We start from the raw sequence: 17,843 nt of genomic DNA, 5'->3' as shown, positions 1-17,843 counted from the left end.
CGAGATTTGTTCCGTACGCTTTCACACATTTTGCAAACGCTGACTTTAGAATGAATTTGTACATTTCCTTCTCTACTTTAGTGTTTGCCTGAGAGCGTTTATCAACAAAGGTGTCGATAAACGTCTTTAAGTAGGGCTTTTGACTGAATTGCAGGACCCTATGTATTTTGGTGATCTTGAAACCATTGTTCACCATCCAGTGCAAAAGCACATGATGAACAACGATATTCTCTTTAGGGTCCAGATCTGTAATCAGTTTTTGCTTAGAGGGGGTCTAGTGCATCCCCAAATCCTCAACCAATGATCGATTGTAGAAACTCAATGGGTCCCTGGTCACTGGTCGATTAATACAGGGAAAAACAAAATCTCTGACTGAATCATGAAGTGCCAATGGAATGTGACCATCAATTTCAAAGAACCATCCTTGTGCCCCATTTTCCTCGACGTTGTTAATGTCGGGGAACTCCCAAGGATTCTCAAGCCATTTCTGGTTCACACACGGCAAAGAGTAGTGAGACATTGCCGAGGGGTTCAATGAGTCCATGTCCAAGAAAACTGCATTTGACGTTACACCGGTGCTGTTTTGTCCGCTTGGATCTGTTGTCAAAACGCGATCTTAATGATAAACAGACCCACCCCTCATTGATCTTTCTACAAAAAGGTGTTGATGTACATCAGTTATCAAGCCTATTTCCTCCCTACTAATTTTTAAAATCAAGTCCATCACCAAATGTGGTATTGAAACATAATATCCTATATCTAGTCCAAACTCTGAATAGATTTGATCTGTGTTCTTGCAGACAATATCTAACAGAGTTAAAATGTCACTGGCCAAGTACAGTCTACAATAATCCCACCCATTTCTACAATTCCCCTTAGCCCACACCTTCTTGGAAAATTCATGTTCCTCGGCTGTGCATTCACTGTTGGTGATTGAATTATAGAAAGCTTCAATTGGAGGTAGTTTTTCCTCGCTTAAGCGAGCTCCAGAACAGTAATAGTCGTATGCATATACAGCTTTACAGGTCAAACATTTCACTGTCTGGAAATTGCTGTTTAAGCAAAGGAAAACTATCAAAATTGTCACTTTTCTTCACTTGAATCAATTGACTCAATGCCTTGGGAAAAAACTAAATGAATATAAAAACCTGATTTTATTCCAGCACGTATGCCCATTATTTACTAACTGCCATTTCAACTCGAGAAGCTCCAACTTGTCTGCTGATTTGGGGATGATGTTATAGGTAAATGAATCATTTATCCATGGACTATCTACTCCCCTTCCCTCCCTATGCATACGTGCCAAAGCCGGTAAAAAAAATTTTAAATCATAATTTGAATTATGAATAAAAACTGGAATTACAAACTGCTGGCTAATGTTTATGTTGCATGATTGATGTGCTACCCCTCTAAAATCACAACCCCTAGAGGATATTTCCTGCTACAAGTGATTTTGGTCTCTGACTTTCCCCTTCCCCCTAGTCCCTTTCTCCTTATCCCCCTCTTCAAACTCCCCCTTACAAACCCAGCATATTTCTTGATTTTTCATCACGAGACGATCCTCTGCAGACAATAACATAGGGTAATGGATATTTCTCAACCGAGAAATAGCGCCATTAGCAGTGCCAATTAATTTAGTCAGTGCCTTGACCCTGATCTCTCCCTCATCCAACGTTTCGACTATTTCTAACAGCTGCATACTGTTAGAACTGTCTCTTTTCGCGTGGGCGTAGGATACTGCAATAGCTTGATGTTCTTTGATTCGATTTGGATATCGAGGATCGTTCACTTCAACTAGCTTCGCCTCACAGTCCAAAGATATTTTATTGCTCTGGAGGAGGGTATTTTGAAAATTTGTAAAGCGTAAAATGGCCCTATCCCCCAAAACCGTTTCCACTGACTGGTAGGCATGCCGTCTACAGTGCTTCTTACGATTTTGTAACTTTAATTCTGTCCAAAATCGAGACAGGCATGTTGGACAGTAGAAACGTGTCCCCCACCATTTTTTACCCTCCTCCAGAACTACTAATATCTGTTATTGCATTGAAATTGCACATTACATTCGGGTCAGCAGGTGGTGTGTACAAAAGCCAAAAACAGTGCTTCACCAGTTCCATTGACGATCTTCATACTAAGAACAACGCCCTCTTCTTGTTAGAACGAACCCCATCCTCAAATTCGGTTTCATATTGAGCCACAGTAACGCCGATATTTAAATGGGCATTGGCCCTTTCAAAAATATCAATGGACCTGAGCGTTACTGGGTATTTCCCCTCTAAAGATGTGAACTCTACAATGGGAAAATCGGACCCCTCCATCCCATGCACAGCCCAATATTCTAAATTCGTCTTGGTAGCGTCATTTCGTAGAGGCTCAAATGCTGATATGAGGAAAGCGCACATGAAACATTATTGACCTGTTTTGCCTTTACACCCCTCTAAATCTGGATTATATTTTAATTCAATTGCCCTTTCCCCATGTCCCCTTTTAAAATAAAATCTTTTTTTAATTTACAAATATTAACGCTTAAGTTTCCAAAAATAAAACTACAGACCCACTACCGTTTTTACTATAATTCTCGAGATGCGTAATAATGTGGTCTATCCAATCCATAAAAACCCCCTCAAAGTTTTATAATTGCGAATAGACCACTCGCATCTCGGTATGTACATAATGATGATAACCCTCGCTTTTACCCTCGTTTAAATAAAACACCTTTAAAACAATTGAAACCTTAATTGAATCCCTACCACCCCACAACTGAATTTGGTTTCCTAACAGTGCACGAATTCTATCTACATATTCATGGACAATTTCTAGAGGGTCAAATACAAAATTACCCCCCAAAAGCGAATTAAAAGGATCCCTAAAAGTTGCAGTGTAAACGACTATCGAATTTAAAATTGAGTTTTACAGTTGAAAGTCAGGAAATGCTGTAAATTGGATATTGTAACCCTCCCCTCACCCCTCTTCCATATTATCACCACCCCCTCCCCCACATTGTTCATCAATAGGATCGTTCAAGACATTTAATCCCCCCTCCCCCTCTTGTACATTATCACGACCCCTCCCCCACATTGTTCAATAATAGGACTATGGGAAGCCACTTCAGTTGTTTGAAGTGGAAGTATGTAATCAGTGGGGGGAGGGTTCCCTGTTAATTCTCGGGTAAAATCATCTAAAACCTGTAAGGTATTTGGACTCAAATCCCCCTGCTCAACTGCACTATAATCAACATTAAAAAAATCAGATAAAAATCATCAATGTTATCTGGTATTTTCATTGAATTCATATTCCATGTTGAATTGTTTGAGAGATCCAGAGGCGCGTCTTCTCCTTCTCCAATCGATGAGGATGATGATGGTGAATAAGGTACTAATACAACCTATTAAAGCAAAATAGCTTATTTTCAAAGTGTCTAAATGATCCCTATTTTTAAAATTGGATTATTATTTAAAACACGCTTAGTAGTAGCACTTGGTTCCCTACTCTATATATTCTGAAAGTTACAACTTAATACAATCAAAAAGATGATATAGAAGGTTTTGATTTTGTTAAAACAACTCCTCAAAAAATTTCATATTAATACTCTATATCTGCTTTGAAAAAAACCGGGGTCTTTACCTGATAGCCTATCCCTTTCAGGCCATATATAACTCTTTCCGATAGAAAATTGTTTTAAATAATACAGTTTATATCGCAAAGAATTTGCTATTTACTATGGGGAAATTTTGCCCGGGATATTACCTTTTTTGGTTTCGCTATGAGAATTCAGTAGGCTGAATATATGCAATATTTGACATGATTCAAAAGGAAGAACGTTATATTTTATCGACTTGAAAAAATATCTCTGACACCCTTTTACTGTGTTGAAAAGAATGACCTGAGAAAGGGCTTACTTCTAAGTCCCTTAAAACTCGGGGGAAAACTATAATATTCTAGCGAAAAATAGCATTATTAGTTTCAAATGGCAATATATAAGACTCTCTAACAGTAAACTAGAAATTAGCGAAAAATATTGTTAGGCAGGTTGAAAAATAGCAAAGATGTCTACAGTAGGCAGAGAAAATAAGAAATATTAGAAAAAAGCGGTTTCTTTGACAAGCAAAAAAATACATTATATTTAGGTATCTCTGAGGGGAGGGAGCTGTGAAATTTAAAACAAGGGGTGTGGGGAGGGTTATAGCAAAAATAACATTTTACTGTCTTCGACAAGCTTGTATTAGGTTGAAAAATAGGTTTGTTTAGATATTTCTATAACTTGGTCCTGAATAATAGAAAAAAAGTGAAAAGACAAAAGTAAAGGTTAAATGGCTCTCTAACAGCTAAAACATAGCTTATTTGATTGAAAAAAAAATCGCTCACGTCTTCAACCACTTGACAGGAAGCTGGAGGCTTGGCCATTACATGATAGGGAGCCATTGGTTGGTCTACGACTTGCCTGGAGGGGCCAACCGTTCTACCTTACATGGAAGGTCCCGTAGCTAGACTGGGGTTCAAATGGATCATATCATGTCCATCACGATCTTTCGCAGCCGGGTCAGCGATATACCGGGCTCGTGTAGCCGAGGCTGTAATTTGACGAGCAGTATTGAGGATCGATTAAGAGGGGCTTGCATAGATGCGGTATCGATGTCGCTGGCTTGTACAGCGAAGTTCTCCATCCTTGTGGCCCATTGTCTTTTCGGTTTTTGACCGGACTGCTTAGAGGCTGGCACTGATGGGGCTGCCTTACCCTCTCTTGCTCTCTTTGATGGAGGAGGCACACATTTTTCATAATTGGCCTTAAAACAGAATAAAAAAAATCAGTATGGAAAAATGATCCCTTTTTTACAGAACAAAAATTAGTACCCCCCCCCCACCCCTAACCATAATTTTGTCTAGAAATTATTTATCGCAAAGAAGGCTCTCCCCCCTTTTCAGCAAAGCAAAAAGTAAAAATTTGCGAGAAATATACTAGGCAGAAGCCTCTCCTCCCTTTTCAGCAAAGCAAAAAGTAAGAATTTTACGAGAAATATACTAGGCTTAGAAATCAAACGTTTTTATTGCACAACTTGTGAAAAAATAAATCTTGACAAACAGTAGTCTGTAGCCTTAGGATAGAAATCAATGTTTCTATTCCTACCATTTAGAAATTTTTTTTAAATGTTCCAGTCTATAGGCTTTAAATAAGATAAAAAAGATTGCTAACACACAGCTTATAGGCCTAAAATTTGCGATCAAAGGTAAAAATGCTATTCAATTTACACATATTCAAGCTACGTATCTGTTTTTTGACCCGCCCCCCCTTACTTTTCAAGTGAAGAAACAGTTTGTTTTCACCTTACAACGAAGCTGTTAGAATTGAGGCATTGCCCATTCCCCGCCTCCCCCTTTTTACATAATGTCTTAAAAATATTGTTTGGCATTAATTTTGGAAATGACTCTTTTCCCTCTCCAATACAACACAGAATTTCGCAAAGTCTGTAGCGTTACAAGTTTAATTATCAATAATCTCTCTTTTTGCGCGAAACTGTTTTTAATTCTATGGGAAAAAACTATCGTTTTCAGCGGAAGCTTTCGCTATTCAAATTCTTGTATATTTACTAAAGCCGGTTGTACTTTAAAGGGTGTCAGTAATTATCAGCTATTTAAATCTTTGCGGGAAATCTATAAGTCAAGCCATAGCGGTGAAAACAGTATATTAAAGGATTGATAGAAAGTTAACACTGGATTTTAGATAAGATACAGAATTTATCAAAAACAGAATTAAAGACATAAACAGGGGGAGGAGGTGATGGTTTACATGGTAAAAAAGAGCGTATTTTACGCTTTGTATAGAGTATAAACATCATATAGTGGAGTTGGTATTGGGGGGGGGGGTATACCCTGAATTTACTGGAGGGATGAATATGTAAAATGATTTTATTTGAAAATCAACTAAGAAAATTTACTAAACTGAACTCAGATTATAAATCGCTGTAGCCAAAGCTTCCAAGTCAATAATATCCGATGCTTTATCCATGGTGTCTTAGAACTTTATGAAAGTTTAATCACAACGCATGTCCGTTATATACAAAATCTCAAGGGAAAATTGTGATGTAATGGGAAACCTCCCTGATTGGCTTAGAAGGAGACACGTGATCCTGTTTCCCGTTATCGGATCAATACCTTCCCCCACCGATTATGTAAATCAATTTCTCAGAAATCCATTTCCCCCTCTTGTCCTAGATCAATACATCTCTTCCCCTGTTAATGCACATGTGCAAACTTTGCCCCGGAGTCATTACACGTAGACAAACAACAACAAATTAATTGACCTTGACCCCATTAGACTCGATCGATAATCCTTGATTAAATTATGTATGTTCAGTAATTATAGATACCTTCCTACTTAGGGCGTAGATTCGGTATCTTAGGGATGGCCAAGGATATTCAGTTAAAACTTTCAAGGGACGTTGAGGGGGATTTTGAACAAATTTAGAAGATGCTATGTGTATTCATATTGTCAAAATAGCGTATCTTTAGTATATTAGACACAGCTAAGGTTATTAAGTTGAACATTTCAGGAATACTGAAGGAAAAGTTGAACCAAGTTAAAAGACACTACGTACTTCCAGGTTATAAAAAGGCGCATCTGCAATAGCTCAGGAACAATTTATATTAACATAGTGACACTTTCGAAGGTCGTTGAGGGGGTGTTGAACAATGCCAAAAGAACCTGCGTATAGTCAGATTGTCAAAAGGAAGTATGTGCAATGTGTCAGAAACGGATAATGATTTAAGTTGAAACTCTCAGTGAATGCTGAGGTCGATATTGAACTAAATCAAAAGCCTATAAGCTCATCTAGGCTCTCAAAATGACGTGTCTGTAGTGTCTCAAGACAGCTTAAAGTATTAAGTTGAAACTCTTAGGGAAAGTTCAGGTGGATGTTTAGCTAAGGCAAAGGACACCATGTGCATCCAGGTTGTCAAAATGGCGTATCTCCAACACCTCAGCAACGACTAAGGATGTGAAGTTGAAACATTTTACCTATAGAAGGTAAAACAATAAAACTTGCAGAAGGATTTTTGTTTTAAGGTGATGAAACTAAATGCGTCACATAAGTTTTCGGCTCAAATAGCTACCTTTGATATTCTGAAGATAAAAATTACTGTTGATTGTGAAATACTGTCCTATATGAAACATATAGAAATTTTAGGAAACTCAAGGACATTAAACGAATTTTAGATATGTAGTTAGTACAATCCACAAAATTTTATGTTATTAGTGTTTCAATTTTTCTACTATATTTCTGCAGCAGATATAGAGCTTCCCATAAGAAAGTTTACTTTTGTTATTGTTTCTTCTTGGACTTCAACATTTTGATAGAACTCAAATAATTCGGCAAAACAAGTATTAAAAAAAAAGTTTGTAAAAAACCCGAGAATTGCTAATTGCAAAATACAACTTAAATCCTTTATTACCGAGCTGGAAGAGTGCGTTAAACCGGAGACAAAAAAGAAGAGACAATCGCTAGTCCTCAAGGTAAAAGCATATTCGAGGGTTTTTGGCTATTTTTGGAAATTCCTACAAGTTTCGTTTTGTAATAAACGTTTATATTTAAAATTAAATGAAAATATAGTTACCATCTCTGAATCAGCTTTGAATGGTAGTTTTTCTCACTAGACAATTTTTCAGTTTTTCTTATGCATTCTTAAACTTTCGGTTACTATGTACCGTGGTTTGCTTTTTACTAGATTGCCAAAGGGGCTGAGATTGTTAGCAATAATAAAGAGGGATTTACGCCTCTGTTTACTGGTTTTCAACCATGTAGATTTAGATGGTACCCTTTTAATGCTTCCTGTACCCCTATATAAAAGGGGCTGTCCCCTCCTCAACGCCTCGGTCTTTACGCTGAAGTTTGACTCTGTCTCACAACTTTATTTTTTTTTAAATAAAAACTTTAGCGTAAAGAGCGAGGCGTTGAGGGGGAGACAGCCCCTTTCATATACGGAATAATTTCTGTTCGTTTTAAGCTTTAATGTAGCTCCCTACTTTCAGTTAAAAAAAACTGTTTTTTTTTTACTTAATTAGCTACAAGATACGCAAGATAGATGATAAAAGAAACTAGTCAAACAGGTTCTTTCAACGGAGAATTTGATTGCAAACAGTGGTTTGTCACTAAGTTTACAATATTTAGACTTTAGTTTTTTGGGGTTTTGGGGGAAAAAGGTATCTAGGTTAGGTAACGTTAGGTTACGAATTTAATATATACTATGCTTTCCCCTCCCCTCCCCCCCTAATGTGCAAATATATAGCCAAAATTTGTTTCTAAACTATTATATTACCATCATATTTTGTTTTATTTCATTAGCATTAACCAAACTTCACTTCTCGCGTGTCTTGTTGCTAATATAACAGTACCAAAGTAGCTTTTTGATGAGACTTTAAACAGATTTGTATGATGTTGCAATAACATGATAGTTCTGGTAGTTAGTAGACGATTTACGAAAAATGTTAAGGGGATTGGGATGGACAATATACAAGATGGGGATTGTAAGCCTCAGGTCTAAGGTTTCCAGCCATGGACCTTATGATGGTATCCTTTTCAATCTTCTCAGTCTTTCAACTCCAGAAATGACACCCAAAATACCATTCTGGGTGCCATATGGCGCTCTATGATGGCGGTCCCAAATATAATTTTAAAAGGTAGGTAGATAATCGAATTAAATTTCAAATTAGCCCTTAAACAGTTCTCTATGTAGTTACAGTGCTCCGTAAGTCGAGACGAAATGAAAAAAAGAAAACAAAAAAAGAAACACCAGTGCCTCCCATACGAAACATGATTTTCATTGTTGTTCAGGGGGAAGAAGGGCTGCAATTTATTTGTACAAAATATTGGCATTGTTTAACTACATTTAAAAATAAGAATAAAAAAAGTTAGCTCTTTAACTTGCTATATTTCTAGTGTAGAGGACTGAAAAATGATTTCTCCTGAAGAAACAAAAATAGCTTCCCATGTTTCTTTGTTTTTTTAGTTCCCACAAAAAAGAAACTAGATAATAGTTTCAGACTTGAAGTTATCTCTACAGAAACCCTTAAATACCAACTTTTGTGAAACCCAAAAGGCATTTCTGATATATTCGATTATTGTTTTTAGTTAGAACGGCCATCAAATCACTTAATCCTGTTTCCACACAACAATCAGGAGCCAAAAGGACTATATGGAGCATATAATTGCTGGAGGAACATTTGTTTAACCTTTTATTAATTTTGGTTAAAATAAATATTTCCATTTTATTTTCAAATCACATGTGAGCTTTGTTGGGGGTGCCTGAGGCACAAAGAACAGTTGGTTATCCTCAAGTTTCTTAGGGCCTGAATACGACATTTGAAAAAAAATCCAGAAGACCTGTTGACCTGTAGAATATTATTATTTCCGCATCGAGCCGTGATTTTCTGAAAACACTCATAATTATTACCGAAACAGATTTACCTCAGGATCACCAAAATCTAACAAACAGAACCTAAAAAGGGCGAGAAATTTTAAACATATTTTTTTTTTTGAGCTTCTAATATGTCTTTAAAATTATATTTTTGTTTCATTAGGAAGAAGGCCTATTTTTGGTCCTTCAAATGATATAAATTGTGGATGACATAAATTATAAATTGTAAGTCAACAAATATTCAGTGCCTATTTCATAAACATTGTCTTAAATTAAGTTTGTACTTGCTTTACTTCAGGACAATTTTTCAAATTTACACTATATTTTAATTTTGAATTTATAGTTTGCAGTATTAGTCCCAGATTTGTAATCAACACAATCGAAGGCCCATAAATATCAGCTTTGCTGGAAACCAAATACCATTTATGAAATATGCAAGTTGTATGTTTTGACTTAGAACAGTCATCTGATCACCTAAAATACTGCCCAAAAATGATCATTGATATCTAGAGTAAATAGAGATACAGGGTACCTGTACTCATATCAGGGGATAAGATACAGGGGGGCTCAGGTACCATGGTCTTGACAGACTTTAGAACAAAGTAGGTTTACGGTTCTGATTCCAACAAGGTATGACATTTCGATCTTTCTACTCGGTTGAATCTATGAAACGCCAATTTTAAACGGGCAATTTACATAAGTTAGGATCCTAAGGCTACGATAGCCCTAGGAAGAACTATTTTTTACATTTGATTATTTTGGCTAAGCGACTATCTTGAAATTTTAGTCCAAAGTCGAGTCAGTTTTCAAGGGTACAATGAGAGTTGGGTTTCATTCAATCTTATTTCACCCTTAGACACACAATAAATTATAATTTGGTAATTGAACGAGCCCTCCTCTGACCCTCTATGGTGATCTGTTTTCTAGATGAGACATAGCCTATGATAAATTACGTAGGAGACAATACGGTCCTTACCTCGTGGGCCGTATTGCAGTGACCATGACCCAACAATTTTGTTCTTTATAATTTATTTCATATTTTGCTCGCTTTGATCATGATTCTTGCAAAAAGGGATAGGTAGTGAAGTCTTTGAAGGCTGCTATATAGCCCCTTAGGAATGTGAGCATTCTTGCAAATTATTACCATTCAGCTGTTTTATTCATCAAAATTGACGAAGATGTGAACGAAAAGGATTAAAAAGAGCGGTGGTGTCTTAAAGTTTGAAATAATACAAAATAAAACATTTTTATTTTACGTATATAAAAAAAAAACTCCATTTACATCCTTAATTCTGTAGATATCGTTTAATTATTCACACTGAAAAATATAGAGGCAAAGACAGACATGTCATCATAAACATAAATAAAAGGATAACTAAAATAGACAAAAAAGATAATCAGTAAGAGTCTCAGTTTTCAAAGCATGGTGTACGTTAAAGACTACTATAAAACTTTAAATCAAACGCTAAAAAGGAATGTGGAAACAATACAAGTGAGTTTAACCTTAACTATGCACTTTTTTGCGAAGCTTTTTGCTTGCATTCTTCTCTTATGATCGTTATTGGCACCTTATAGTTTGTCTCGAAGAGAAAGCATTGTCAAATCAAGATTGATAGTCCCTGACTTGCAAAACGTTAATCTAAATTTATTCCTCAGTTAAAGCGGCATGAACAAAAGAAGTGATGTTTGATCATTTTTCTTTGTCCTTATTTCTGAAATTCATTAAATATAAAATACTGACGGAACTAAGTCCATTTTTTGACTATTGGCCAAAATTTTCCATGAAGAAAAATAAAACTAATTTGTGAATATTTTTTTTACCCATTCAACAATATAAGATTTAAAAGCCTGGCTAAAGTATTTTAAATATCGGTCGTTGCGAATCGTACTGCGTTGTGAAAAACCATGATAACCAGAATTCTTAAGCTTCAAATTTAAGTGCAGACTTCTTGAGAAGTCTGCACTTAACTTTCTATCCATAGCTATCTCTGGATCAGAGATAGTTCTGATCGAGTTGTATCCGGGTAACTTTTAAGAATAAGACAATATATACGGTATGTTTCATTCAGAATCGTATCATACGGTCATTCAGAAACAATAGAATTGGCCTTTTCGAGTAGAACATTGCACTTGACCCAATATTTTTTCAATTTATGGTTATATGGTTTTCACATTACATTGTACTCCGTACAATTTAGCTTCCTTCTTTTAGCTTTTTTTACCCTGATAAACCGAGTATGGAGTAAAGGTACTAGAAAATGAAGATTTCAGCCTACATCGAGTATATCTGCACAAATTCTTTACTGGGTATATTATTTTCATTTTCTGTAACGTGTGAATCTTTGCTTTAGCACTGATTCAGTGCTAAAAGTCGTTTAAATTACTGTTACTTTGCTCAATTAGAGTAGAGAAAACCATTTCCGAAAAAAAGTCGTTTAGTTAAAACTAAAGAGCAAAGTTAGAATCTAAATGAACAAAAATAAAAGCAAAACATGAATCAAACTTAAAACGAATAGAAGCTACTATGACGAATAAATCAGACCTAAAAAGAACAGAAATTAAAATTAAAAATCCAGTCAAAGTCTAACAAATAGGAATTATCACATATAAGAGTGGGGCTACTACTTTCCCAAACCCCATAAAGCTAAGAGCATCGTTTTTTCTTTACTAAAAACCATGTATTATTTGAACAGCTTGTTTTTACTTGTCATAAATTCAGCAACAACTATAAAAATCATAATACTAATTAAGTTTAGAGAAACGAAAAAACTTTATTTCTTTTAGCTCTCAGTTCACTTTTACTATCTCAAAAGGACTTTTTTAACTGTCAATACTTTTATGGTTCATACTATATCAATCAGAAGTATAAGGAATCAATATCTAATAACAAAATAGTGATTTTCAAACCTCAGCCGGCGAAGCAATTTGTTCAGTTGGTCGAACCAATATTTTGACTTCACAACTGAATATTTTGAGTTGTTTTCCAATTGATTTTCAATAATTTCAAAAGGAATTTATTTAAAGAAAAAAAAAGTACTGACGAAAAGTTATAGCATATTATATTAATGAAACCAAATTAATTTTTTAAAATATTATGATAAAAAAATTCCTGGCAGTTTGAGCAGTTTCAAATTGCTCATATTTATAGTGAAAATAAAAAACTGTTGAAAAGATATTTCGTTTTCAATAAAAGCGAAAAACCCTTTAGCCTCTTTGGATGTTTCAGGGGAGTGGATTCCCCACTTTTATTTGCTGTAATTCCTATTTGTTTTTAACTGGCGAAACTGAACCTCTCTGTTTCTACCGGTTTCAAGGAAATAGTCATTGGCTTTGTCTAATCACCTTAGGAAAGAGGAAGATTATTTATAAAACGCCAGAAAGCTTCATATTAAGTCGCCTCTGTCCCATTTTACTTTCCTTAGTGCTTTATTTGCTGTGTTTTCTTGGTGATTTAATTTTTAAAAAATATTCTCTGTTTTATTCTATATTAATAATTTTGCCGTGTTGCATGTTAGGCTAATCAGTTTTTTCGTCTTCTTTACCGTATTATGCTATTAGGTTTTGACTTTATTTTAAGTGGTAATAAAGGGCTTTCTTTCATGCAAAAAAGAAAAAAAAGAAAAAATGCTTGATTAACAAATTTTACACTATGATAAATCTTACAATGGTATTATTCAATATTTTTATCTAATCGATATTGCGAAGCATTAACGATAAAAGAAGATCAAAATAAGTTGTCTTTTCAACCTGCTAGCTATCGAGTGTAGATTTTTCAAGGTAGAGTTTTCTAAAAAAAAAAAAAAAAAAGAAAATTGGCTCCAATTTTACCTCAGTCATTTATGTTTCAAATAAGAACAAATAAATAAACAACTTTTAAATCATGTTGGTTAAGCTGAAAGTTTAATATGTCAAATCAAAAGTAAGAATTGTTATTTAAAAAAACAAACTATTTTCTAACTTCCATATTTTTTGAATTTTAATCGGCGAGAGTGATTATTGTGCATTTTAGTGCTTCCAGATATATAAATTGTTTTAACTTTGGAATTACTAATAAAACACAATTCCTATTAGAAAATATCTTTCAAAGGAAGATTTTGCCGCTAATCTTTCATATTTAAATTTATTTTAAATGTAAGCTTAAACTGAGACAAATCTATATGTTATACTTGGGATCTGTGGCAAAATAGAACAGCTTTTATTATTTAGAATAGCAAAAACACGAAAACGGGAAGTATATTTTTCCACGAAATCTTCAAACTTTGAGCACATTCAGGAAAACCCTCCCTAAGCCTAGAGATTCCAGCTTTTGTATATTTTTCGTTTAAACAAAAGTGAATAAGAAAGTACCCGACGACCATGTAACTTTTCAAAAAATAATGTCTTTAATTTCAGAAGTTCTAGAAGCACATGTTTTGTCACACAATTAGAACACAATATTGGAAGTGCATTCAGCTCAAATTGTCTAAAAAATTCTAGCCAATACAGATAAACAAATGTAAGCGTAAGATCACTACTCAATGAGGCCCTCTTTCATCCTGATATGGCTGATTCTTGAGGAATGGAATATTGTGTATTGTGTCATGTTGAGTTTTATCTATTGACTGACAGAAAATATTATAATTAAAATATCCCATCCGTGTCTGAGCTGAGCAAAAGTATTCCTAGTCTGATAACTTCATTGGCGTCGGATGATTGAAAGTATTGCAATTCCTATAACCCCTTTTCGTCTGGGTTGATCATAATTAATCTAGGTTGGGCTAATCCTTTCAGTGTGGGCCTTCCGAAAACATACTAACTCCGGTAACTCCTTTTTATTCGATCAAGCCTACTCGAGAATATTTAGAGATCGGTAGTTCCTTTAATTCTCCGTGAATTTCCAAGTCCGGTACCTCCATTTGGTCTGGTCTCTTGGTTTTCTTAGCTGTAACTTTTAACCTGACCGGAAAGAAAAGATTGGCTTATGCTTTGAGACGAATTGCTGTCTGAGACTAAGTTTCGTAGCCAGTCCCCCTGGGTAGGGTTTCCACTAGGGTGAGGTCCTAAAATGCTAAAATTGCCCAATTTTTACACAAATATGGCTCATTTTTGCACTGAGTAAGGTCTAAGCCTTTATTCGCACCGAATCATTCAATAGCTTGGAAGCGATTACGCCAAATAAGATATTACATTGTTTTTGCGTCATATCAATCTGCAGTTTCAACTTAGCTTGTTTTTCGGCTGACTCTATTCACAGTTTTAGCTTTGTTTGCTTCCCCACAGGCTATGTACTTGATTTTCTAGATAACCTAGGCTCTGTATCTTTGATTTAGATTGATTTTGGACGAAGTCAGATTTTGACTCGTTTTTGCGAAACAGCTTGGACTTAACCGGTTTCATCCCTGAGTCAGGACTTGGCTTATTTTATACCGAACCAGTTCACAGCTTTTATTTATTTAATTTGGCACTAGTTCGGAATTTACTTCATTTTCGCCCCGCGCCATCGAAATTCCATACCTTAATTTTGCAGAGGATCACAACTTAGCTTATTTGTGCATGGAGTAAGAACTTAGCTCTTTTTTGCACCTTGTAAGTCCGATGCTTGGACTCGGCAAATGTTTCCACTAGGGTTACGAATCCTTGCCATGATTCTGGTTCAAATGCAATTGTACGATGCGCAACATTTGCAAGTTTCTACTAAAATACTAGTGTTGAATAGATGTGGGTGGGTTCTGGGCCCGATCTTCACCTCTATCCAGGAAACCACTTTTAAAAAGCTATGCCATGCCCATCTTTTCTACTTAAATTTTTGTTTGAAAGATGAGCCAATTGGATAATTTGGGGCCCTTAGTCTTTGTTTTACAATGTTTTTAAAACTTTTCAGTTATTGTGAGTGAAACGGCTACTTCAAACCTTGACTCGATGCCCTGAGTGATTGCACGGTCTCCCAAAGTAACATAAAACAAGGGAAGAGGGTTGATTGTCCTCTAATTATTCTCAGATCCTATAAGTTATGCTAAAACTTACTCCTACGAGTAATGCTAGTTTTCATTTAAGTTTCTAAAATCACCTATTCTGTATGAAGGAGCAGGGGAGAAAAAAGATGAAAGACATATCGCTCTTAGATATATACGGGGACCTTTGACGCTGAAACCCTTTTAAAAGGAAAAACAAGGGCAAGTTTTTTTTTAGCTTGAATTAAATAGGTATCTGATGTCTTCGAGGTCAATTCTGAGTTGCCGCTTTACGCTAGGAAAAGATAACAACAAACAATCCTAAGATTCCGATTAGTGACAACTGATAAGCATTGCTTGAGTCTTGATTGATAAGTATGATATTGATTTCGAACGAAATATTTTCTCGTTTTCCCATACATCATACAGTGAATGGAATGTTTGGTGGTTACCAGCTTAGCCCGATTTTCAGTTTGTTAGATAGGATATGTATAAATCTCGACATGACAAGGAATGAAAAAAGCTAATATATTTCAGCCCCATGATATTCAAGCCATTCAAGCTGCGTTATACATTCTGTTTTAGATTTTAGAAAATACGCCTATAACTGATTCTAAACTTTGCACGTTCATAAGAATACTTCTTAGAAAAAAAGATTAAAACAAGAAAAATAACACAAACTACTTTGCCTATTGAATGCTAATAATCTTTTTAGAAGCCTTTACGAACAAAAACCATTTTCTCGGGTTAGAATTTTAATTCTGAACATTTATCTTAAAACGCAAGCTAAGAAAACCTGATACGGAACAGCTAAGTTCGATGAAACCTTAAATAATTATCTACCGTGCAGATGCTTTTGGACGAGTTTGCCACCACTGTACATAGGTTCTAGGCATTTAACCCCCCCCCCCCCCGATGATTACCCCCCTAAAAAATACCATCCCTGGAAAATACCCCTCCCCAGGGAAAATAACCCCCGGAACCCCCCCCCCCCCCCAGAAAATACCCCCTCGTGGAAAACACCACCGCAGAAAATACCCGCCGCGGAAAACACCCCCCGTCCCGTGGAAAATAGTCCCTGGAATATACCCCCGCGGAAAAAAACCGGTAAATACTCTCCCCCCCCCCCGGAAAATACAACCCCTGAAAAATGAGGCTTTACAAACATGAGAACTTTATTTGAGTTTTATTTTTTTAATTTCCGTAGGGGGAAGAAACTTTGGTACTTGTGTATTATGCGCCACTCACTTAAGTTTACGTTGAGTAAAACTCGAGAACAAACCGGTTTCTTCGTTGTTTTTTTTCAGCTTAGCGTGAGACAAGACAAAGACAAGTGACAGAATATATGAGATATATATAATTTGGGCAATATTATTTTCTTTAGGGGGGGGGGGTAAAGTATTTGGACAGTTCGAAGTCAGAAAAAATTATTTCTAGATAAATTGCCACTAAAAAATTACAGAAGAATAGTGAGGTATCTGGAAATTTTGCTGACTAAAAAATAAAATCCCTCCATTGAGGGAAAATCTCTTTCGAATTTGAATGTGGACAAAAATCTTTCGTTTGAGGGTTCCCTGAGCGAAAGCATCTTGAAATAAATCTCAATAAGAAAAAAATGCCTTGAAAAATACGCCTTGAATGAAAATGAAATCCTGAAGAAGAAAAAACGCTTGAAAGAAAAAGAAATCCCGAACAAAAAAAATCTCTTAAAGTATTATGTAACAACCCACGTGTCCATCATCATTAAGAAACATCCCACGTGTGTGTCCTCCACAGTTACAATCAGGGGTTCCTTCATGGGCCCCTGACCTCTAGCATTTCACGTGAGAATGTATCATCTTCAACACAATTAAACACTCCCTATTAAATAACAACAAAAGAAATCTTGAAAAATGTCTTGTAAAAAATGTCTTAAAAACATCTTGAAATGTCTTGAAACATCTTTAAAAACGTTTGAAGAAATGTCTTTAAAAACGTCGTGATATATCCTAGAATATGTTGAAAAATGTCTTGAAGAAAAATTTCTTAAAAATTGTCTTGCAACGTCTTGAAGAAAATATTCCCTATTACGTAACAACCAAAGAAATCATAAAGAAAACAAACCCCTATTACCTAACATGCACTAGCATTCATTTGCTTGAGTAAACAATACCCTATTAAATAACATAAGCCTACATCTTGAAGAAAAAAAACTCTATTATATAAAATCCAAAGAAATCCTTGATTAAACATCCCTATTACGTAACAGCCATAAGCAAACAGACCCTATTATGTAACAACCACCTGCATCTCTTATAAAACATTCACAATTACGTTACATGCATCTGAGCCTTGCCCGGAGGGAGTCACCGTTAAACTTCTTCGTCATCTTAAATCATTAAAGGAAGAAAGAAGTAGCGGCTATGGGTCATTCTGAATAGATTAAGGCATCACTACTTCCATAGTCTTTCTTTGGGTAAGAAAATACGAAACTCCGCATTTTTTCAGACAGGACCTTGAAACCTC

The 17,843-nt window shown here is 35.5% G+C and overlaps 1 protein-coding gene across 1 annotated transcript in view; it reads right to left on the bottom strand.

The window, feature by feature from the left end:
- Positions 1 to 4,505: 4,505 nt before the first annotated feature.
- LOC148951256 (uncharacterized) overlaps positions 4,506 to 17,843 on the bottom strand; it is a 120,256-nt gene continuing 106,918 nt past the window's right edge. The window contains exon 5 of the mRNA XM_089091040.1: positions 4,506 to 4,784. Within this exon, the coding sequence (XP_088947166.1) occupies positions 4,506 to 4,784 (279 nt within the window). The remainder of the gene's footprint in view (positions 4,785 to 17,843) is intronic.

The sequence above is a fragment of the Artemia sp. Qi Xiang Cuo genome, chromosome 6, assembly GCF_049724085.1.
Source record: "Artemia sp. Qi Xiang Cuo chromosome 6, ASM4972408v1, whole genome shotgun sequence".
Lineage (NCBI taxonomy): Eukaryota > Metazoa > Arthropoda > Branchiopoda > Anostraca > Artemiidae > Artemia > Artemia sp. Qi Xiang Cuo.
This window is presented reverse-complemented; position numbering and strand designations above follow the sequence as displayed.